The sequence below is a fragment of the Neoarius graeffei genome, chromosome 17 (genome assembly GCF_027579695.1).
Source record: "Neoarius graeffei isolate fNeoGra1 chromosome 17, fNeoGra1.pri, whole genome shotgun sequence".
Classification (NCBI taxonomy): Eukaryota; Metazoa; Chordata; class Actinopteri; order Siluriformes; family Ariidae; genus Neoarius; species Neoarius graeffei.
In genome coordinates, this window is record NC_083585.1 from 60889773 (window position 1) to 60913907 (window position 24135).

General features: G+C 43.6%; 1 protein-coding gene across 2 annotated transcripts in view; it reads right to left on the minus strand.

The window, feature by feature from the left end:
- Positions 1-21531, minus strand: part of LOC132864364 (major facilitator superfamily domain-containing protein 12-like) — a 40037-nt gene extending 18506 nt beyond the window's left edge. The window contains exons 1-4 of one of the 2 annotated variants that reach the window (XM_060897779.1): positions 21479-21531; positions 8649-8859; positions 6225-6351; positions 5037-5237 (exon numbers count right to left, since the gene is read on the minus strand). In XM_060897779.1, the coding sequence (XP_060753762.1) occupies positions 5037-5237; positions 6225-6351; positions 8649-8859; positions 21479-21500 (561 nt within the window). In that variant the 5' untranslated portion in view covers positions 21501-21531. Of the gene's footprint in view, positions 1-5036; positions 5238-6224; positions 6352-8648; positions 8860-12215; positions 12652-21478 lie in introns of those variants that run through there. The other variant, XM_060897778.1, reaches the window with a different exon arrangement.
- Positions 21532-24135: the final 2604 nt, after the last annotated feature.

The following is a 24135-nucleotide window of genomic DNA, read 5'->3' on the forward strand; positions in this document are numbered from 1 at the left end:
TCATTTTATTAAATATCGGAATGCATGTTTGATCGCTATTTTGTCGCTGCTATAGCAAGTTATGAGTGTTTGAAATATACTCTGGAATATATATCAGTCCATATGTCAAAGCAACAAGATTCGTTGAGACCTGTGCGAGACATCGTAGGACGGAAGTAAAACGTACAGCGGAAATCAGAGTGACGGACATCTGCTAACGTTCCCTGTGTCTGAAATCACTCACTCGTTCACTATTCCCTATATAGGGAATTACTCTATAGAGGACTATACAGTGAGCTCATTGGTAAAATGTAAAAACGCTTTCGGACACTAGTCCGTCGCGCCGGTATTTACGTCATTACTGTCGCACAATTAAACCGTGCCGGATCAGTCGGCTGGTGGGTTTCAAAATAATAAACACATGCGTGTGTTTTTGTGATAAATCCATATTATACTGAGCGCATTTCCCACATTAATCAATACAAAGTCCCTGCAGCTTTCAGTTCTTTTAAATCAAGGCTGAATACTTTCTTCTTTGCCGCGGCCTTTTATTAAATCACATTTGAGACTTTTAATTTGATTTCTTTCAGCGCGACCGCAATGCATGATGGGATATATTGCTTTGGTTAGTGACCATCGTTGTACACTAGTTTTCGTGATGCATTGTGGGATACTTTGAGTGCACTATATAGGGTGTAAATAATCCTCACTATGGTTTCGGACAGCACTGCAAAATGGCGTCCTCGCTATATAGTGAGTAGGGAGCGATTTCGGACACAGGGGTTGTCAAAAAACATGCGCGCCCTCTTTCGAATGCTGATGTGATCAAGCCGGAAGTTTTGTTTGTTTTGATAGCGATCAGGAAAGTTTGAAAAAAGTAGGCAGTAATCGTCATTTAAACTCGTTTTTGTGCAATATTGAAAAACGTTTGGAAAACAAACAGTTTTCAAAATGGCGGCGCTGACGCTTCACGTTTCGAAGTCTCGCACAAGTCTCGTGAAGGTCGCGCGGATAAGCGACGCCTGCCGTGGACCAAACGAACTAAATTCAAACACGGCTAAAAACCGAATAGGCCGATAAGTATAATATTTAATTGCAATTAGTTGCTGATAAGAGTCACGATATAAGGTTACTAAAACCCAAAATGTAATTGAATAACACGTTAATTAAGAAATAAAGCAAGTTTAAAAATGACTTCAGTTCTCCTTTAAACAGTCATCATCTTAAATCTACGTAGTACTTTTTCAAGGCTGTCGTTATTCTTGTCTACATTATTTTGCATTCCTGTCTCTGGTTATCACCACCGTGTCACATCATCACACGTTTTCTACCAGCAGATTGTGGAATTCTTGCTTGGTTTCATCATCAGCATCATTTCTGCACTCATATATCCATCACGGTCAGCTTTATCAAATTATAATAAAAACTTGCCTTCTTTATTCTTTCATTTATGACTATCCGAGTTATTCAGGCTCTCCTCGCTTCCGGGGTCGTCATTATTACAACAGCCTGCATGTGCTGGTCGTCATCATATCTCAGTCGTGCTTCATTCTCCCAGATCCTGTCCATCAGCACTCACTAACGCCATTATTCTTTCCACATTCACTGGATATGAGCAATCGCGTGCTCTGATTGGCTACTCTACTACTAGGATATCACCTCTTATACCAGGGGTGTTCAAATTGATCCATAAAGGGCCGTGTGGCTGCAGGTTTTCATTCCAGCCATGCAGCAGCACACCTGACTTGGCTCATTCAATTAACTGAACTGTCTTCACACAGTCAAATACTTGCAGCCACACCCACCCTTGATTAAAGGGTGGGTGTGTCAGTTGATTGAATAAGCCAAATCAGGGTGCTGCTGCATGGCTGGAATGAAAACCTGCAGCCACACGGCCCTTTATGGATCAATTTGAACACCCCTGTCTTATACCATGAGTAAAGGAAAAACAATGGCGGAGCGTGTTGCTGAACCAATCAAGGACAAAATAAAAACTACTCGAACCCCCTCCCTTTAAAATAAATAAGCCAACCGACAAAACATGGAATGAAAGTATTTGATGGTAAGAACATATCTTTTTATTTTTCAAGAAGAATTATCGCATTTTTCACAAATTGCTCCTGTCATTTCACCGCCGGTTTGTTTACATTCTAAGCAGAAATTCTTTTGTCGGACATTTTGCATAAAGTTTTTATTTATCGAATTTGCAAAAAATAACAATAAAAACGGGGCGGCGCGGTGGTGTAGCGGTTAGCGCTGTCGCCTCACAGCAAGAAGGTCCGGGTTCGAGCCCCGGGGCCGGCGAGGGCCTTTCTGTGTGGAGTTTGCATGTTCTCCCCGTGTCCGCGTGGGTTTCCTCCGGGTGCTCCGGTTTCCCCCACAGTCCAAAGACATGCAGGTTAGGTTAACTGGTGACTCTGAGGCCAAGTTTACATTAGACCGTATCTGTCTCGTTTTCTTCGCGGATGCACTGTCCATTTACATTAAAACGCCTGGAAACGGGAATCCGCCCGGGTCCACGTATTCAATCCAGATCGTGTCTGGTCCGGTGCTGTGTAAACATTGAGAATACGCGGATACGCTGTGCTGAGCTCTAGCTGGCGTCGTCATTGGACAACGTCACTGTGACATCCACCTTCCTGATTCGCTGGCGTTGGTCATGTGACGCGACTGCTGAAAAACGGCGCGGACTTCCGCCTTGTATCACCTTTCATTAAAGAGTATAAAAGTATGAAAATACTGCAAATACTGATGCAAATACTGCCCATTGTGTAGTTATGATTGTCTTTAGGCTTGCCATCCTTCCACTTGCAAGTGGTAAGTGACTTGCGCACAGCGGCTCAGTCCCGAATCACTGCTCGTGCACTACACTCGCGCGCTCTGTGAGCTGCGCAGGGCCGGAGTGCGCACCCTCCAGAGGGCACTCGCTGTTCAGGGCGGAGTGATTTGGAGCGCAGCCGCTGAGGAGGACGCGATGAGCCGCACTGACACATTTCAACTTACGTGCCGAATTAGTCATGTGATTAGCGTATCCGTGTATTGGCGTTGCTGTGTGCACGCTAATCGTTTTTAAAAACGTTAATCTGATGATCCGCTGATACGGTCTAATGTAAACCCCACCTTAATTGACCGTAGGTGTGAATGTGAGTGTGAATGGTTGTCTGTGTCTCTGTGTCAGCCCTGTGATGACCTGGCGACTTGTCCAGGGTGAACCCCGCCTTTCGCCCGTAGTCAGCTGGGATAGGATCCAGCTCGCCTGCGACCCTGTAGAACAGGATAAAGCGGCTACAGATAATGAGATGAGAACAATAAAAACACTCAGTTTCTCAAAATCCAGTGGATAGAATAAAACCGTTATTCCACTCGAGTGCATCATACGATTTCGTGGAATAACTTAAACATGTGAACCTTCATTATCCTCCATCTCGCTCTTCCTGAACTAGGCGTAGCTCTTATGTTCCAGCTTTCTGTTCCCAGTTGAATTCCAGCAATCCTAAATCTAAACAGTTTCCATAATCTCCGCCCCTCCTTTTTTTTTTTAAAAACCCATCTGAAGCAGTGAACACACACAAGTGAGCAATGAGCGCGCGCACACACATCCAGAGCAGTGGGCAGCGATGCTACAGCACCCGGGGAGCAGTTGGGGGTTCGGTGCCCTGCTCAAGGGCACTTCAACCGTGATACAGAGGGAAGGGGAAGTGCTGTTCATTCACTCAACTCCCCTCACATTTTCATACATGTCAACCTATACGGAATGTCCGTATTTTATACGGATTTGATTCAATAAACGTAGTATACGGGCGTATAAATAAAGTTATACGGATTCTTTAAAAAAAACTTCAATATTTATTTAGAGCTATAATCAATTCCCACGATGATAAAACAGCGCATAACATTTACAAACGTACTGTACACCACAGCCAGCCAGTAAAGAGTCTTATGAAATCGCGTGTTATCTTGTGGTAGCGAGACTTCGTTCCACTTTTGATCATGCGCACACCGCATTGTGAGAATCCCGCCAACCGTGAAGTCATAGACATATAAACATAGACGCCGCCTTCTGCGTAGAATCATACGTCATCCTGGCCGCCATATTGGATGTGGCAAAGTGGAGATTCTTCAACCGTCTCTGGTATAGCGTCTAGACAGTAGCCGGGAATAAAGATGCCTCATTCATGTGCTGCGTTTAACTGTACCAACAGGTTTACTGTCCAAACGAGATCACATGGGATTACCTTTCACAGGTGAGACTGGAAAAATACTTTTCATTGTATTTGGTCATTATAACGTAATTTTACGAACAGATTTTCCTGACTTTGTGGCTAATATGAAGTCTCGCGCATAATAGCCGCTCGGTGAAACCTGTCTCCAAACAACGAAGTATTTCCTTCGTAACTACGCTGATAACACTTTGTGTTTTTGTCGAACATTGGAGCTTTGTATTCATTCTGAAGGTTTATTGTTATTAATGTTGAATAAAAAGTAACTGGGATATATCATTGTTAATTATCATTCAAATTTTAGATTCAAATCATCCAATTATTTTAATTTGCATCTTATACAAATTTTATAAGGGAAATACGGATTTTGGAGGTTGGTTATACAGGTTTGATTGACCAAAGGTTGACATGTATGCATTTTTCCTGCTGATCCTAGGAATCGAACCACTGACCCTTTGGGCCCAAGGGGTTCAAGCTTCATGCCAAGGCCCCCATGACTACTTGTCAAAGGTGTCTACCCTTTAGCTTGTGTGAAGTATCTACAGCTCTCTGGGTCATAAATTCACCCAACCCTCTCCAGCGTGATCAGGTGGTGATCCTGCGGTGATCCCTGTGCACTCGGTGATACAGAAATCACTCCATATTCACTCAGCTGACTGGAGCGTAAAAGTCAGATGATCCTCCTGCCGTACAGACCGACTGAGTCACGGGCCGTAATTACAGAACTGGGCAATAAAGCGCACGAGGTGGCTGAATTTAACCCCTTCCTCACCATTCACTCTCCTCCAGTGGGAATGTGTAACCACTGCTGGAAGCCGATTGGCTGACGGTGTGTACCTGGTAGAAGGACGGCTCTTTGAGCCAGTGTCGCCACTGCAGAGGCGCAGATGGAGAGTTCAGTGTGGATCGGGGGAGGAGCGGGGACCTTTCTCCAATTTCTCCTTCATCCTCGACTCCTCCAGCCTTCGTCTCCCGCGTGCCCAAGTGGAACAGCAGAGAGAAAAACACGCCAATCGCCCACACGATCAGACACAGGTTCTGACAAACACAAACGAAAAAACACCTTCACACACTGACGGGATTAAAAAAATATATGTTGCATTTTATACATTTGTGCTGTATACAATGTGCTGGAAAATATAAAAATATATAATTTAAAAAAGAATTTTAAACATAAGCAATTAGTTTTTAGTCAAAAAAAGGAGTAAAAGCTTGTATTATTTTTTTAGTGTCAAAACGCAATTAATTTTATTTCAATTTTCTTTAAAATATATAGTGTGTACACAAGTGAGAAGAAATTTTTTTTTAATTAATTTGGAAATGTTACATTTCATACAACGCTGATTTAGTTTAAAAAAAAAACATTTCAAACAGAAGTTTATCTTCATTTTAATATTTTTCCTTTATTTAAAGCTTCCAGGAAACTACAGAATATTAAATAAAACATGAAAAACAACCCGCTGTAATTTTCTCCGCAGTCATTTCTAACCGAGTCAGCAGGCTGTCATTTCCAGATGAGGTGTCTCAGATGATATTATTACAAACATTAAAAGACGTTGCACAACTTCTGCAGATTATAAATAAATCAGCAGAAAGTTGCAAAGTGCCAACGTCATTCTGTGTTTTGTTTTTTAGATCACGGTGGATCTTATTTGACCAAATTCTCCATTTTAATGCATCATTTTGAATTTAAAGGATTGAGAATCAGGACTCTGTCTGTAAAAAGCAATGTTTAGTTCAATAAACTGACACCGGATCTGTATGATGATCACAGAATCACACTGTGTGCAATAATAGACGTGTAACAGGACAGAAACACTGACAGCTGAGAAATAGATTAAAAAAAAAAAAAAGGGGAAGTAAGAATGCGATCTTTAAAAGTGAACAAGAAACAGACAGACGCCCAGCATGAAACTCAAAACAGGAAAGCGGCTCCGCTGCACATCATCTCTGCAGGGTTTGATGGTGAGTGCCGACTCTTGAGAGAGAGAGAGAGAGAGAGAGAGAGAGAGAGATTACACTCACTCTGAAGATGGGGATGTCGATGGGACCGAGGTTATCGGTGATGGATGGATCTTCATTAGACTGGAAATGGAACAGCAGCCACGCCACGATGTACACAGTGATGTTCGCGATCACAGTGAAAGCATATCTGTGGAGAGAGAGAGACACAGAGCCATACAGAGAGAGAGAGAGAGAGAGAGAGAGAGACATACAGACAGGACAGCCATACACACAGAGAGAGAGAGAGAGAGAGAGAGAGAGAGAGACATACAGACAGGACAGCCATACACAGAGAGAGAGAGAGAGAGAGACATACAGACAGGACAGCCACACACACAGAGAGAGAGAGAGACATACAGACAGGACAACCATACACAGAGAGATAGAGAGAGAGACATACAGACAGGACAGCCACACACACAGAGAGAGAGAGAGAGACATACAGACAGGTCAGCCACACACAGAGAGAGAGACATACAGACAGGACAGCCACACACACACAGAGAGAGAGAGAGAGAGAGAGAGATACAGACAGGTCAGCCACACACACAGAGAGAGAGAGAGAGAGAGACATACAGACAGGACAGCCACACACAAAGAGAGAGAGAGAGAGAGAGAGAGAGCACACCATACAGACAGACAGATACAGACAGGACAGCCACACAGAGAGAGAGGGAGGGGAGAGAGAGAGAGACACACACAGAGCCATACAGAGAGATAGATAGACAGACAGACAGGACGACAGCCACACAGAGAGAGAGAGAGAGGAGAGAGACACATACAGACAGGACAGCCACACAGAGAGAGGGGAGAGAGAGAGAGCGAGCAAGACAGCCACACACAGACAGAGAGAGAGAGACATACAGACAGGACAGCCACACAGAGAGAGAGAGAGACATACAGACAGGACAGCCACACAGAGAGAGAGAGAGCACACCATACAGACAGACAGAGATACAGACAGGACAGCCACACAGAAACAGAGAGGGAGAAAGAGAGAGAGACAGCCACACAGAAACAGAGAGGGAGAAAGAGAGAGAGACAGCCACACAGAAGGGGGGGGGAGAGAGAGAGACTCCTTTCATTAAATCAGAATAAGCAGTTGTATTAGCTACACAAGAAAAAAAATGCAGACAGAAAAATGGCTCTACATACACACAGGCAGATTAACAGTATTGAGCGATTGAGACAGACAGACAGACAAAGATAGAGATCAAAGAATTATGTCAGTGGAAGGTCCTCACAAGGATAGTGAGAGAAACGCGTGTGTGGAGAGATAAAGAGACCGACTGAGATGAAGAAACTAAAGACAGCGTTAAAGGCAACCAGAAAGATGGAGAGATGGACTGAAAAACAGACAGGAAAAAGAAAAAAAGACCAACTGAGCAAGAGACAGATGGACAGGCAAAGTGAGAGAGAGACAGAGATAAAGGAACAGAGGTAGCGAGACCGATAGATATATGCAGAGAGAGAGAGTCAGTCTCCGTCTGTGATAAAGCGATAGAGCGAGCGACTGAAACACAGACAGGTGGAGAGTAAATTTTAGTGTCGCACTGTTTTGTAATTTTCCTTTTCACCGAGTGTTGCCTCTTCAACGACTAACGACAGAACATTCTGCACCCAATCATGTTTCTCTCATCGTGCTCCTTTACATGTGTAGCAGACGTGCGGACAAGCCAACGATTAGACAAGATCCAGCAGCTTCAGAGCTGACCGCGCTCCCGGCACATAATCAGGGCATGGAATTGCAATGATGTAATGTCTCACTTTTATCTAGTAAAGAGTAGATATAGATTTGAGAACCAAGGGATCACCACGACACGTCCATTTCTGCGATAAACCTTCTTTCTCTTGCAAAAGGATGAGACTGGTGTTGGTGTTCGCCATTTTTCCACGACACAGGCAAAGACCGAGGTGGTGAGACATGTATGCAGAGAGAAAGAGAGAGACAGACTCTGTGATAGAGCGACTGAGACACAGACAGACAGATGTAGACACAGACAGGTCCCTGTCCATCACACTGCTCTCCTGTTGGAGTCTCGCTCCGGATATTGGGAGTAAATGAGTATTGAACAGGTTCGATTTGCTCAGTGTGAAGTCCAGCAGTGAACTCAACTCTAAAGGGAAGCTGCAATCATGCAAAAGCAGTGAATACAGGAAGTAGATAAAAAAAAAATCAAAACAAAAACCCCAGAGTCACTGAGTTGTGACAGTCTCCTCAAACAAGCACAACAACTGTGGGTAATTATATAGATAAAAAAAAACCTGCTTTACTTCCTCCTTTCATGTGTGTGAGCGCGCCAGGTTTCAGTTCAGCGCCGAGCTCGCAGCCCGTGAACCGTGCGTGTCCATGTTCCAGGAATTTGAAGTGTGTCTCGAGGACAGGGCTGTAGAAGAGAACAATCCTGTATCGCGAGTTTATATGCTTGTTAAAACTCAGCGTACCTGTACGCGGTGAGCTCCACCTTCGCCGACTCAGACTTCACCAGCTCAGGAATGAGGGACAGGTGGGAGATTTGGGTCGCAGCCCAACCGAACTGGAAGATGATGATGAAGGGGATGAAGTAGATGAGTCCGGCCCACTCCGGCGTGTTCTCACTGCAGCCGATACACTGATTAAAGATGAAGGGGAAAGAAATCACGACGCTGATCGTCCCTGCGAGACAGAAAATAAAAGGAAAGATCAGGTTTCTGATTGGTCAGAAGGTGCTGATTAGTTTTCTGTAATAACAGCAGCTCTGACAGTAGTGCAGCTCACATCACAGGTTTAGATCAATGCCCTCATTCCAACACGTGATCATATGTTTACGCCAAACGCTCCACTAACAATCTAAACAGATGTTGGATACGGTGAAGGTTTCTGTAAGATGTTTAACGTTTACGAGAAGAGTCTCCAGTGCCACAGGGAACATTTTAATTTATTAACTTCTGGGACAAAGAACAGCTGCTGCCGCCGCCATCACGTCAGTGAGAACAGGGAAGGGCACTGCAGGACATTAAACCCAACGATAAACACAAAGTTTGATGTGTCGTACATTCCAAAATTTAAAAATTGTAATCAGGAAATGGTTAAATTTCTGTGGTCAAAGAGAAATAAAACACTTTGGGATGTGCAGCTACTGGAAAATAAAATCAACCCCGGGTTGGTAACAGAAACTCCGCTGAATCACACCACCCGGTCACGGGTTCATTTCCTTTAACAGGAACGTACATCCTGACAGGAAACACAGCAGAACAAGAGCGAACACATCAAGTAGGTTTTGTCATCACTCGTCAGCGCCCCCCCCATAAAAAGGAGAGAATCAGCTAGTGCCTCAAGTCCCACCCCCCCCCAAAAAAAGCTCATGCCTTGAGTCCCCCCTCCCCACAAAATACGAGTCAGCTCATACCTCATGTTTCCCCAACAAAAAAATAAAGGGGGGAACAACAAAAAAACACCACACTCCTGCCTCAAGGCCCTCCCCACAAAAAAAGCTCATGCCTCGAGTCCCCCCTCCCCCAAAAATATGAGTCAGCTCATACCTCAAGTTTCCCCCAACAAAAAAAAAAAAAGGGGGGGGGGGAGGAATTGACTCATGCCTCGAGTCCCTCCCCCCCAAAACCGAGTCGGCTATTGCCTCGAGTCCCTCCCCCCCAAAACCGAGTCGGCTTATGCCTCGAGTCCCTCCCCCCCAAAACCGAGTCGGCTATTGCCTCGAGTCCCTCCCCCCCAAAACCGAGTCGGCTATTGCCTCGAGTCCCTCCCCCCCAAAACCGAGTCGGCTATTGCCTCGAGTCCCTGCCCCCCAAAACCGAGTCGGCTTATGCCTCGAGTCCCTCCCCCCCAAAACCGAGTCGGCTTATGCCTCGAGTCCCTCCCCCCCAAAACCGAGTCGGCTATTGCCTCGAGTCCCTGCCCCCCAAAACCGAGTCGGCTATTGCCTCGAGTCCCTGCCCCCCAAAACCGAGTCGGCTATTGCCTCGAGTCCCTGCCCCCCAAAACCAAGTCGGCTATTGCCTCGAGCCCCCCCCTCCCAAAACAGAGTTGGCTTATGCCTCAAGTCCCTCCCCCCCAAAACAGAGTTGGTTCATATCTCGAGTCCCTTCCCCCCAAAAACAGAAGAGAGAATCGGCTTGTGCCTCGAGTCAAACCCCCCCCAACATAAAATGGTTAGCTCATGCCGCCAGTCTCCGAAGAGAGTCTGATTTCAGCTGAACTGATTGTGTGTCAATTCAAGAATCTATTCTTTCTGTGAGTCTTAAAGTGCACATCACGGGTAAATTCAGGAGCAAGATCAATCTAATTCTCCTATTTTATATTAAACTTTGGTCAAATATCTGTAACATTTTGCGCAATTTTTTTTTACCTTGCGCAATACCAGAACAATTCAGTTGAAATCGAGCCATTTGAGGCGAATTGGTCCGCCTCTGAAAAAACCTGGCATTTGGATTTCCCAGCAAACATTGATTTTCGTGACGTCGCGTGCGGGACGCCTCCCTCTGAATCCTACATCAGCGCTGGTTTGTTTATGAGAAAACGACCTGGTGGTTTTCTGCAAATTTCTTTAATGTTATTGTGTAATTATTAAAACGGTTAACAGATGTATCGTAGGAGGGTGTAGCAACAACAATCTTGATGGGATTAGTACTCATCGTTTTCCAAAAGACCGGACAATGAGAGAGAAATGGGAGCGCTTGGTCTACACAGGCTGTGCACTGAAACCGTGCAAAGCTCGCGCAGCCTGCTGGCGCTTCCGCAGGTGACGTCACGAATCCGGCTCCAGACTCCCTTGGGATTTTTCCAGACTTGTTTTGTTATTTTATTTTTTTCTGCTGTAGACAGATGGCCTTGTGCAAAATTACCCTTCTGGATGAGTGTGTACAGGGACATTCTTTCATATAAAAAAACAAACAAACAAACAAAAAAACACAAATTTGGTCCAGAATACGCGCTTTAAGTAGCCTGGGAAATCCCATGCTGCTTTGCACAATCGTTCCGATCTGAAAAGACAGCATGGAAACTACGGTCTAAAGGCTCGCCTGAGTTAGGGAGCCAATCAGAGAGTGAGGAGGGGTGGAAAGACGGTGACGCGTACTACTCGACAAACGGAAGCTTGTAGTTTATTTGGGACTGTTTACGGATCACATTTAACATGGCGGCGAGCGATACGAACCAAACTTTCCATCAAGCTTTAGACACTGTTCTGAATAGTTTAGAGCGAAAGTTTGTTTTAAAAAAAGAACAGCGTTTGGCGGTACAGTCTTTCTTCGCCTCTTCGTCGCTCTAACTACGTCACCGGGTACAACTGCCATGATTGGCCACGGGCTACGTATACGCCAAATGATAGACATTCGCAACGTCCAATAAACGGCCGTTGACAATCGTAAACCACACCTCCCCTACGAGAAATTCAATAGGCAGATTCCAGACCATATTTCACTTGTGATACGGTCTGGTGTTAACCAGACTACGCTTTAAGATTCCGCTCTAATTGCTGAGCGGCACCGACTGGAGTCAAAAGAACCAGCTCGTCTGATGGATCTGAGCCGATTCCTCTGACTCACTGAACAGAGCCGGAATCGACTCCTTTAATTGGCTGAGACCAATTACCAGTCATACACCCGCCGCCTAGTGGCCAGTGCTAGTAATTACCAGTCATACACCCGCCGCCTAGTGGCCAGTGCTAGTAATTACCAGTCATACACCCGCCGCCTAGTGGCCAGTGCTAGTAATTACCGGTCCCCCACACCCGCCGCCTAGTGGCCAGTGCTAGTAATTACCAGCCATACACACGCCGCCTAGTGGCCAGTGCTAGTAATTACCGGTCCCACACGCCGCCTAGTGGCCAGTGCGAGCCAGTAAAGAAATAAAACAAGAGAGACTGGCTATGATATAAGAAAATTCTCCAACCCAGAAACAGATGGGAGCTCCGCTTTTAGGCAGTGCCTAAATCTCTATATTATTTACTCGCCGGAGGTGTGCGCTTTGTTTATTTTCCTGAATAAATGGATAAACACGTACCGAATCCTTACCGATTAAATGCCACGTTTTCCTCTTGCCGTATCCACAGCATCCTGCGGTTCGGTCCGATTCGTATCCGATCAGAGGAGTGCACACTCCGTCAGCGACCTGCCCCACGAGCAGCAGCACACCTGCGGAGGAGTTGCGGAAGCCCAGCACCGAGTGATAGTAGAGCAGCAGGTAGGTGAACCACATGGAGGCGCACAGGTCGTTGAGAAAGTGTCCGACTGCATAACTGAGCCGCTGCAGCAGCGACACCGGCTCCGCCATCAGGGACCGGACCGGACCGAGGGGACCAATCACCGACTGAGGGCTGTTTCACTCAGGACTCCCTCGAACATCTCCCTCATCCCGCAGCACAAGCTGGGAGTGGAAACGGCGAGTAAAACTCCGTCAGCCCTGCAGCGCTCCACCCGGACTCTCACAGCGAATCTCCGCCGCTTTCTGCTCAACTCACTCCGAGCAAACTCAGCTGACTCGCTCAGTCAGTGGGCGGGGCATAAATACCGCATCTTTTTTTTTTTTTAAAGAAAGTTTTAACTTATTTTCGATTATAAGTCACATGAAATGAATTTTAATATTATATTACATACACCTTCTCCCAAACACACATTCTGTGATTTAATTTAAATAAATAAATTCTCTCTGAAACATTCCCACTTCCGGGGTTTCCTGGCCCCTCCCATCCACGTCACATTCCAAATGGTAGTCTTTATCTCGTGCACTACATTCCGCGAAACACACACTTATCTCACACCATACGGAGTGCACTCGTATAGGGAGCTGTTTAGAATTTGGCCACGTGGCGTACACGTGACACAGAAGGTAGCCAATCAGCACGGCAGCCGTCGCTGAGGTAAAGTCTCGAAGCAGCAGCAGCAGTTGTTTAACAATTATTTATTGATTTTTTTTTCAAAGTTACAGCAAAATGTTTAATAGCATATATAATTATACTTAATATTAACCTCCTAGGGCCTAGCGGTCACATACGTGGACAGCACTTTTTAGAAATTCAGAACAAGAATGCACATATGTGGACATACTTTTTCTCAAAAAGTAAATCTTATCAAAGATGATGCTTAGTTTTTATTCTAATCAGGTTCTAATAAGCCCAAATAGCAAAAAGAAATAAAAAATGCATGTAAAAAAAACAGCTTGGGTCTTAGGAGGTAAAGTGTTCGTTAAATATCTGGAGCAATAAAGAAATAAAACACGTAATGCGTTGTTGTGAAGGTGACGTAAGATTGCGTGAGAAAGAAGGCGGAGCCACGAGCAAACTGTTGTGAAATTTAATTTCTTCAGCTTAAAATGCAAATAGCAGAAACGTAGTGTAATTAAGACTAAAATTATTGAGGTAATTATAATTACATTACAGCATTTGAAGAATGTTCTTAACCTTTGTGTTCAGCTCAATCCATAATTACTCAATAATCTGAAGCCCAAATATCACCAAAATCCATAAATCAATTAGGTGAAGCCCAAATATCTACTAAATCTATAATTCCTCAATAAGATGAAGCCCAAATATCTCCTAATTCCATAATTCCTCAATAAGCTGAAGCCCAAATATCACCAAAATCCATAACTACTCAATAGGATGAAGCCAAAATATCTCCTAAATCCATAATTCCTCAATAAGATGAAGCCCAAATATCACCAAAATCAACAAATCAATAAGCTGAAGCCAAAATATCTCCTAAATCCATAATTCCTCAATAAGCTGAAGCCCAAATATCTCCTAAATCCATAATTACTCAATAATCTGAAGTCCAAATATCACCAAAATCCATAACAATTCAATAAACTGAAGCTCAAATATCACCAAAATTCATAAATCAATTAGCTGAAGCCCAAATATCTCCTAAATCCATAATTCCTCAATAAGACGAAGCCCAAATATCACCAAAATCCATAACGATTCAATAAGCTGAAGCCCAAATATCACCAAAATTCATAAATCAATTAGCTGAAGCCCAAATATCATCAAAATCCATAATTACTCAATAATCTGAAGCCCAAATATCTCCTAAATCCATAAATCAATTAGCTGAAGCCCAAATATCTACTAAATCTATAATTCCTCAATAAGCTGAAGCCCAAATATCTCCAAAATCCATAATTACTCAATAAGATGAAGCCCAAATATCTCCAAAATCCATAACTACTCCAATAAGATGAAGCCCAAATATCTCCTAAATCCATAATTCCTCAATAAGCTGAAGCCCAAATATCATCAAAATCCACAAATCAATAAGCTGAAGCCCAAATATCTCCTAAATCCATAATTCCTCAATAAAACGAAGCCCAAATATCTCCAAAATCATAACTACTCAATAATCTGAAGCCTAAATATCTCCTAAATCCATAATTCCTCAATAAGCTGAAGCCCAAATATCATCAAAATCCACAAATCAATAAGCTGAAGCCCAAATATCTCCTAAATCCATAATTCCTCAATAAAACGAAGCCCAAATATCTCCAAAATCATAACTACTCAATAATCTGAAGCCTAAATATCTCCTAAATCCATAACAATTCAATAAGCTGAAGCCCAAATATCACCAAAATCCATAAATCAATTAGCTGAAGCCCAAATATCTCCTAAATCTATAATTTCTCAATAAGTTGAAGCCCAAATATCTCCAAAATCCATAATGATTCAATAAGCTGATGCCCAAATATCTCCTAAATCCATAATTCCTCAATAAGGTGAAGCCCAAATATCACCAAAATCCATAACTACTCAATAAGATGAAGCCCAAATATCACCAAAATCCATAACTACTCAATAAGATGAAGCCCAAATATCTCCTAAATCTATAATTCCTCAATAAGCTGAAGCCCAAATATCTCCTAAATCCATAATTACTCAATAATCTGAAGCCCAAATATCTCCTAAATCCATAATTCCTCAATAAACTGAAGCCCAAATATCACCAAAATCCATAAATCAATTAGCTGAAGCCCAAATATCTCCTAAATCTATAATTCCTCAATAAGCTGAAGCCCAAATATCACCAAAATCCATAACTACTCAATAATCTGAAGCCCAAATATCTCCTAAATCCATAATTCCTCAATAAGATGAAGCCCAAATATCACCAAAATCCATAACTACTCAATAAGATGAAGCCAAAATATCTCCTAAATCCATAATTCCTCAATAAGCTGAAGCCCAAATATCACCAAAATCAACAAGTCAATAAGCTGAAGCCCAAATATCTCCTAAATCCATAATTCCTCAATAAGACGAAGCCCAAATATCACCAAAATCCATAACGATTCAATAAGCTGAAGCCCAAATATCTCCAAAATCATAACTACTCAATAATCTGAAGCCCAAATATCTCCTAAATCCATAACAATTCAATAAGCTGAAGCCCAAATATCACCAAAATCCATAAATCAATTAGCTGAAGCCCAAATATCTACTAAATCTATAATTCCTCAATAATCTGAAGCCCAAATATCTCCTAAATCCATAATTCCTCAATAAGCTGAAGCCCAAATATCACCAAAATCCATAACTACTCAATAAGATGAAGCCCAAAGATCTCCTAAATCCATAATTACTCAATAATCTGAAGCCCAAAAATCTCCTAAATCCATAACAATTCAATAAGCTGAAGCCCAAATATCACCAAAATCCATAAATCAATTAGCTGAAGCCCAAATATCTCCTAAATCCATAATTACTCAATAATCTGAAGCCCAAATATCTCCTAAATCCATAATTCCTCAATAAGCTGAAGCCCAAATATCACCAAAATCCATAACTACTCAATAAGATGAAGCCCAAAGATCTCCAAAATCCATAATTACTCAATAATCTGAAGCCCAAATATCTCCTAAATCCATAACAATTCAATAAGCTGAAGCCCAAATATCACCAAAATCCATAAATCAATTAGCTGAAGCCCAAATATCTACTAAATCTATAATTCCTCAATAAGCTGAAGCCCAAATATCTCCAAAATCCATAATTACTCAATAATCTGAATCCCAAATATCTCCTAAATCCATAATTCCTCAATAAGCTGAATCCCAAAAATCTCCTAAATCCATAACAGTTCAGTAAGCTGAAGCCCAAATATCACCAAAATCCATAAATCAATTAGCTGAAGCCCAAATATCTCCAAAATCCATAATTACTCAATAATCTGAAGCCCAAATATCTCCTAAATCCATAACAATTCAATAAGCTGAAGCCCAAATATCACCAAAATCCATAAATCAATTAGCTGAAGCCCAAACATCTACTAAATCTATAATTCCTCAATAAGCTGAAGCCCAAATATCACCAAAATCCATAACTACTCAATAAGATGAAGCCCAAAGATCTCCTAAATCCATAATTCCTCAATAAGCTGAAGCCCAAAAATCTCCTAAATCCATAACAGTTCAATAAGCTGAAGCCCAAATATCACCAAAATCCATAAATCAATTAGCTGAAGCCCAAATATCTCCAAAATCCATAATTCCTCAATAAGCTGAAGCCCAAATATCACCAAAATCCATAACTACTCAATAAGATGAAGCCCAAAGATCTCCAAAATCCATAATTACTCAATAATCTGAAGCCCAAATATCTCCTAAATCCATAACAATTCAATAAGCTGAAGCCCAAATATCACCAAAATCCATAAATCAATTAGCTGAAGCCCAAATATCTCCTAAATCCATAATTCCTCAATAAGACGAAGCCCAAATATCTCCAAAATCCATAACTACTCAATAAGATGAAGCCCAAATATCTCCTAAATCCATAATTCCTCAATAAACTGAAGCCCAAATATCACCAAAATCCACAAATCAATAAGCTGAAGCCCAAATATCTCCTAAATCCATAATTCCTCCATAAGACGAAGCCCAAATATCACCAAAATCCATAACGATTCAATAAGCTGAAGCCCAAATATCTCCAAAATCATAACTACTCAATAATCTGAAGCCCAAATATCTCCTAAATCCATAACAATTCAATAAGCTGAAGCCCAAATATCACCAAAATCCATAAATCAATTAGCTGAAGCCCAAATATCTCCTAAATCTATAATTCCTCAATAAACTGAAGCCCAAATATCACCAAAATCCATAACTACTCAATAAGATGAAGCCCAAAGATCTCCAAAATCCTTAACTACTCCAATAATCTGAAGCCCAAATATCTCCTAAATCTATAATTCCTCAATAAGATAAAGCCCAAATATCTCCAAAATCCATAACTACAATAAGATGAAGCCCAAATATCTCCTAAATCCATAATTACTCAATAATCTGAAGCCCAAATATCTCCTAAATCCATAATTCCTCAATAAGCTGAAGCCCAAATATCACCAAAATCCATAACTACTCAATAAGATGAAGCCCAAATATCTCCTAAATCCATAATTACTCAATAATCTGAAGCCCAAATATCTCCAAAATCCATAACTACTCAATAAGATGAAGCCCAAATATCTCCTAAATCCATAATTCCTCAATAAGCTGAAGCCCAAATATCACCAAAATCCATAAATCAATTAGCTGAAGCCCAAATATCTCCTAAATCTATAATTCCTCAATAAGATAAAGCCCAAATATCTCCAAAATCCATAACTACAATAAGCAGAAGCCCAAATATCTCCTAAATCCATAATTCTTCAATAAGCTGAAGCCCAAATATCTCCAAAATCCATAATTCCTCACTAAGCTGAAGCCCAAATATCTCCAAAAATGCATAGTCACTCAATAAGATGAAGCCCAAATACAGTGCCTTGAAAAAGTATTCATACCCCTTGAACTTTCACATTTTTCCACCTTATAACCACGAACTTAAAAGTTTTTGAGATTTTATGTGATAGACCATCACAGAGTAGCACATAATTGTGAAGTGAAATGAAAATGATAAATGGTTTTCACAATTTTAAACAAATAAAAATCTGAAAAATGTGATGTGCACTAGTATTCAGCCCCCCTGTGTCAATACTATGTAGAGCCACCTTTTGCTGCAATTACAGCTGCAAGTCTTTTGTGGTATGTCTCTACCAGCTTTGCACATCTAGACACTGAAATTTTTGCCCATTTTTCTTTGCAAAATAGCTCAAGCTCAGCCAGATTGGATGGAGAGCGTCTGTGAACAGCAATTTTCAAGTCTTGCCACAGATGCTCAATGGGATTTAGGTCTGGACTTTGACTGGGCCATTCTAACACATGAATATTCTTTGATCTAAACCATTCCATTGTAGCTCTGGCTGTATGTTTAGGGTCATTGTCTTGCTGGAAGGTGAATCTCCTTCCCAGTCTCAAGTCTTTTGCAGCCTCCAACAGGTTTTCTTCCAGGATTGCCCTGTATTTAGCTCCATCCATCTTCCCATCAACTCTGACCAACTTCCCTGTCCCTGCTGAAGAAAAGCATCCCCATAGCATGATGCTGCCACCACCATGTTTCACAGTGGGGATGGTGTGTGCAGGGTGATGAGCAGTGTTAGTTTTCCGCCACACATAGCGCTTTGCATTTAGGCCAAAAAGTTCAACTTTGGTCTCATCTGACCAACGCACCTTCTTCCACATGTTTGCTGTGTCCCCTACGGTACATGGCTTCTGGCAAACTGCAAACGGGACTTCTTATGCCGGTCTTTCAACAATGGCTTTCTTCTTGCCACTCTTCCAAAAAGGCCAGATTTGTGGAGTGTACGACTTATAGTTGTCCTGTGCACAGATTCTCCCACCTGAGCTGTGGATTTCTGCAGCTCCTCCAGAGTGATCATGGGCCTCTTGGCTGCTTCTCTGACCAGTGCTCTCCTTGCTCGCTCTGTCAGTTTAGGTGGATGGCCATGTCTTAGTAGGTTTGCAGTTGTGCCATACTTTTTTCCATTTTTGAATGATGGATTGAACAGTGCTTCTTGAGATGTTCAGAGCTTGGGATATTTTTTTATAACCTAACCCTGCTTTAAACTTCTCCAGAACTTTATCCCTGACCTGTCTGGTGAGTTCTTTGGTCTTCATGATGCTGTTTGTTCTTCAGTGTTCTCTAACAAACCACTGAGGCCTTCACAGAACAAGTGTATTTATGCTGAGAGTAAATTACACACAGTAGGACTCTTAACTAATTATGGCCCTTTTCCACTACCCTTTTTCAGCTCACTTCAGCTCGCTTCAGCTCACTTCAGCCCGACACGGCTCGCGTTTCGACTACCAAAAAACAGCACGACTCGGCTCGCTTCAGCCCTGCTTAGCCCCTAAAACTCGCACGGTTTTGGAGTGGGGCTGAAGCGAGCCAAACCGAGCCGAGTGAGGCTGGGGGCGTGAGCAGACACTCCCCTGTGGACTGATTGGTGAGGAGGAGTGTCCTCACATGCCCACACACGCCCCGCGAGCACGCTGGGATCTGTCAACACTGTAAACCCGGAAGAAGAATAATTACGAATTACGAGAATTTTTGAAGCCTTATGCGCCTCATCTCATCTATACGCTCTTGCCAGTATCTGTTGGCGTTGGTGGTGACAACAAGCCACAGCACCAAGACCAGCAACACTAACGACTCCATGTCCTCCATGTTTATTGTTTAGTATTCGGGTCGTGAGACTACCGCTTAAAAGCTCACTGATGTCACTGTTTGAGCTGCTTAACGACATCACGTGACGTCCACCCACTTTCGCTAACTCCACCCAATGTGTCCACCCACTTCCAGCCAGCACGGTTCAGCGCGGTTGTAGTCGAAATGCAACTCCAACAGCCCCGCTCAGCTCGACTCAGCACGGCACGGCTCAGCCGCGTTTGTAGTGAAAAAGCGGCATTAGATGACTTCTGAAGGCAATTGATTGCACTGGATTGTATTTAGAGGTATCAGAGTACAGGGGGCTGAATACTAATGTACACCACATTTTTCAGATTTTTATTTGTTTAAAATTTTGAAGACCATTTATCATTTTCGTTTCACTTCACAATTATGTGCTACTCTGTGTTGGTCTATCGCATAAAATCTCAATAAAAACTTAAGTTCGTGGTTGTAAGGTGGAAAAATGTGAAAAAGTTCAAGGGGTATGAATACTTTTGCAAGGCACTGTATCTCCTAAATCCATAATTCCTCAATAAGCTGAAGTCCAAATATCACCAAAATCCATAGTCACTCAATAAGCTGAAGCCCAAATATCTCCTAAATCCATAATTCCTCAATAAGCTGAAGCCCAAATATCACCAAAATCCATAATGATTCAATAAGCTGAAGCCAAAATATCTCCCAAATCCATAATCACTCAATAAGATGAAGCCCAAATATCACCAAAATCCATAGTCACTCAATAAGCTGAAGCCCAAATATCTCCTAAATCCATAATTCCTCAATAAGCTGAAGCCCAAATATCACCAAAATCCATAATGATTCAATAAGATGAAGCCAAAATATCTCCCAAATCCATAGTCACTCAATAAGCTGAAGCCCAAATATCTCCTAAATCCAGAATTACTCAATAAGCTGAAGTCCAAATATCTCGTAAATCCATAATTTCTCAATAAGCTGAAGCCCAAATATCACCAAAATCCATAGTCACTCAATAAGCTGAAGCCCAAATATCTCCTAAATCCATAAATCAATAAGATGAAGCCCAAATCCATAATTCCTCAATAAGCTAAAGTCCAAATATCACCAAAATCCATAGTCACTCAATAAGCTGAAGCCCAAATATCTCCTAAATCCATAATTCCTCAATAAGCTGAAGCCCAAATATCACCAAAATCCATAACGATTCAATAAGCTGAAGCCAAAATATCTCCCAAATCCATAATCACTCAATAAACTGAAGCCCAAATATCACCAAAATCCATAGTCACTCAATAAGATGAAGCCAAAATATCTCCCAAATCCATAGTCACTCAATAAACTGAAGCCCAAATATCTCCTAAATCCATAATTACTCAATAAGCTGAAGTCCAAATATCTCGTAAATCCATAATTCCTCAATAAGCTGAAGCCCAAATATCTCCCAAATCCATAGTCACTCAATAAGCTGAAGCCCAAATATCTCCTAAATCCATAAATCAATAAGATGAAGCCCAAATCCATAATTCCTCAATAAGCTGAAGCCCAAATATCTCCAAAATCCATAACGACTCAATAAGCTGAAGTCCAAATATCACCAAAATCCAAATATCTCCAAAATCCATAAATCAATAAGCTGAAGCCCAATGTGACAGTTCGTACCGTATGAGTGGAGCACAGAAAGACGGCAGGCCAGGATTAAGTTCCACAAAGAAAACTTATTTTACTTAATTTAGCTTTTCAGCTTTTACTCACTCTCACTATCACACACACACATGCGTTGTGGTTGGGAGGGAGCTTCCTTCCTCTGCTCTCTCTCTCCTTATATAGGGCATGGTCACTGGGGAAGAGACACAAACACAGATTAACTAACATCAGGTACAGTGATTCTGCCACTTACCTTCCCTGACTCCACCCTCCGGTCACAGACCGCCGCTTGACCACGCCCCCACTGCCACATACCCCCACCGCCCGACTCAGGCCGGGCAGCCATCCGGCCTGCAGCCGACTCCCCCACCCCTTGACGGGAGAGGAAGTCCGCCACGACCATCTGCGCCCCCGGCCTGTGGACCACCTTGAAATTAAAGGGCTGGAGTGCCAGATACCAACGGGTGATCCACGCGTTGGCATCCTTCATGCGGTGGAGCCACTGGAGGGGCGCGTGGTCCGAACAGAGGGTGAAAGAGCGCCCCAGGAGGTAGTAGTGGAGGGCAAGGACCGCCCACTTGATCGCCAGGCACTCCTTTTCAATGGTGCTGTAGCGCCCCTCACGCACCGACAGCTTCCTGCTTATGTACAGGACGGTCCTCCCCCTCCACCTCCTGGGACAGAACGGCCCCCAGCGCTCTGTCCGACGCATCCATCTGCAACGTAAAGGGGAGAGAAAAGTCACGGGAGTGTAACAGTGGCCCCCCACACAGTGCAGCCTTCACCTCAGAGAAAGCCCGCTGGCATTGCTCCGTCCACTGGACTGGATCTGGTGCCCCCTTTTTAGTGAGATCAGTCAGCAGGCTGGTGACATCCGAATAATTAGGTATAAACCTACGATAGTAGCCAGCCAGCCCCAGGAACTGTCTCACCCCCTTTTTGGTTTTGGGCCTCGGGCAGGCCACAATTGCTGCTGTCTTGTTAATTTGGGGACGCACCTGCCCGTTGCCCAAGTGGAAGCCCAGATACCGTACTTCCACCCGCCCAATTGCACACTTCGGGTTGGCTGCGAGACCCACCCACCTCAGCGACCTAAGGACGGCCCTCAGGTGTTGTAGGTGCCGCGGTCAGTCATTACTATAAATAATGATATCATCTAGGTACGCGGCCGCATAGGTGGCGTGGGGGGCAGAGGACCCTATCCATCAGTCGCTGGAACGTAGCGGGCACCCCAAACAGCCCAAAAGGAAGTGTGACAAACTGGTGTAAGCCAAACGGTGTGGAAAAGGCCGTTTTTTTCTCGGGATAATGGAGTCAAGGGGATCTGCCAATAACCCTTTGTCAAATCCAGTGTCGGGTAAAAGTGCCTAGTCAATCGAGCAACTCATCAATACGAGGCATTGGGTACACGTCGAATTTAGACACCGCGTTGACTTTTCTATAGTCTACACAGAACCGGACCGACCAAGACCACCGGACTGCTCCAGTCACTGTGGGACTCCTCAACGATGCCCATTTCGAGCATGGCCTCGAGTTCTTCCCGAACCATTTTTTTCTTGTGTTCGGGTAGCCTGTAAGGGCGGCTGCGCACTACCATCCCCGGGGGTGTCTCAATGTGGTGCTCTATGAGGTCGGTGCGGCCGGGCAGGGGCGAGAACATGTCCGAAAACTCTGTCTGCAACTGGGCGACCTCCGCGAGTTGGGTCAGGGAGAGGTGGTCTCCACAGGGGACCGGAGAGGTATGTGATGCCAATGTTCCCTTTTGAACCTCCGGCCCCAGCTCCGCCTTCTCCGGAACCACCGACAGCAACGCCACAGGGACCTCCTCGTTCCAGAGTTTGAGCAGATTGCGGTGGTAAACCTGTAGCGCCCCACCCCTGTCCATTCGCCTCACCTCGTAGTCGACATCCCTGATTCGCCGTGTGACCTCAAAGGGTCCTTGCCACTTGGCGATTAATTTGGAGCTCGATGTGGGCAACAGTACGAGAACTTTATCTCCCAGTGCGAACTCCCTAAGGCACGTACCCCTGTCGTACAGGCGGGTTTGCCGTTCTTGGGCCTGCCGCAAATTCTCCTGGGTTAGGTGCGTCAAGTTTTGCACGCAGGTCCATAACATATTGAATTTGATTTTTACTGGGCGAAGGTCCCTCCTCCCAATTTTCTCGCAGCACATCTAGAATGCCACGCGGCTTATGCCCATATAACAATTCAAACGGGGAGAACCCTGTGGAGGCTTGGTGGACCTCTCGCACTGCAAATAAGGGTTCGAGCCATTTATCCCAATTACGTGCGTCCTCACTTACGAATTTTTTAATTATATTTTTGAGGGTGCAATTAAACCGTTCAACTAAACCGTCCGTTTGTGGGTGATACACGCTGGTGCAGATCGGCTTAATACCTAATAACCCATACAGTTCATTCAGTGTACGTGACATAAACGAGGTGCCTTGATCAGTCAGAATCTCTTTTGGGATTCCAACTCAGGAGATGACGCGGAAGAGCGCTTCCGCAATACTGCGTGCTGAGATATTGCGAAGAGGCACTGCTTTCAGGTATCACGTTGCATAGTCCACCAGAACTAAAATAAAGCGGTACCCTCGTGTTGACCGATCTAATGGCCCGACGAGATCCATCCCAATTCTTTCAAACGGGGTCTCGATTAATGGGAGAGGGCGCAAAGGCGCTTTTGGAATGGCCGCTGGATTTACTAACTGGCATTCGCGGCACGCCGTACACCACCTACGGACATCGCCGCAAATCCCTGG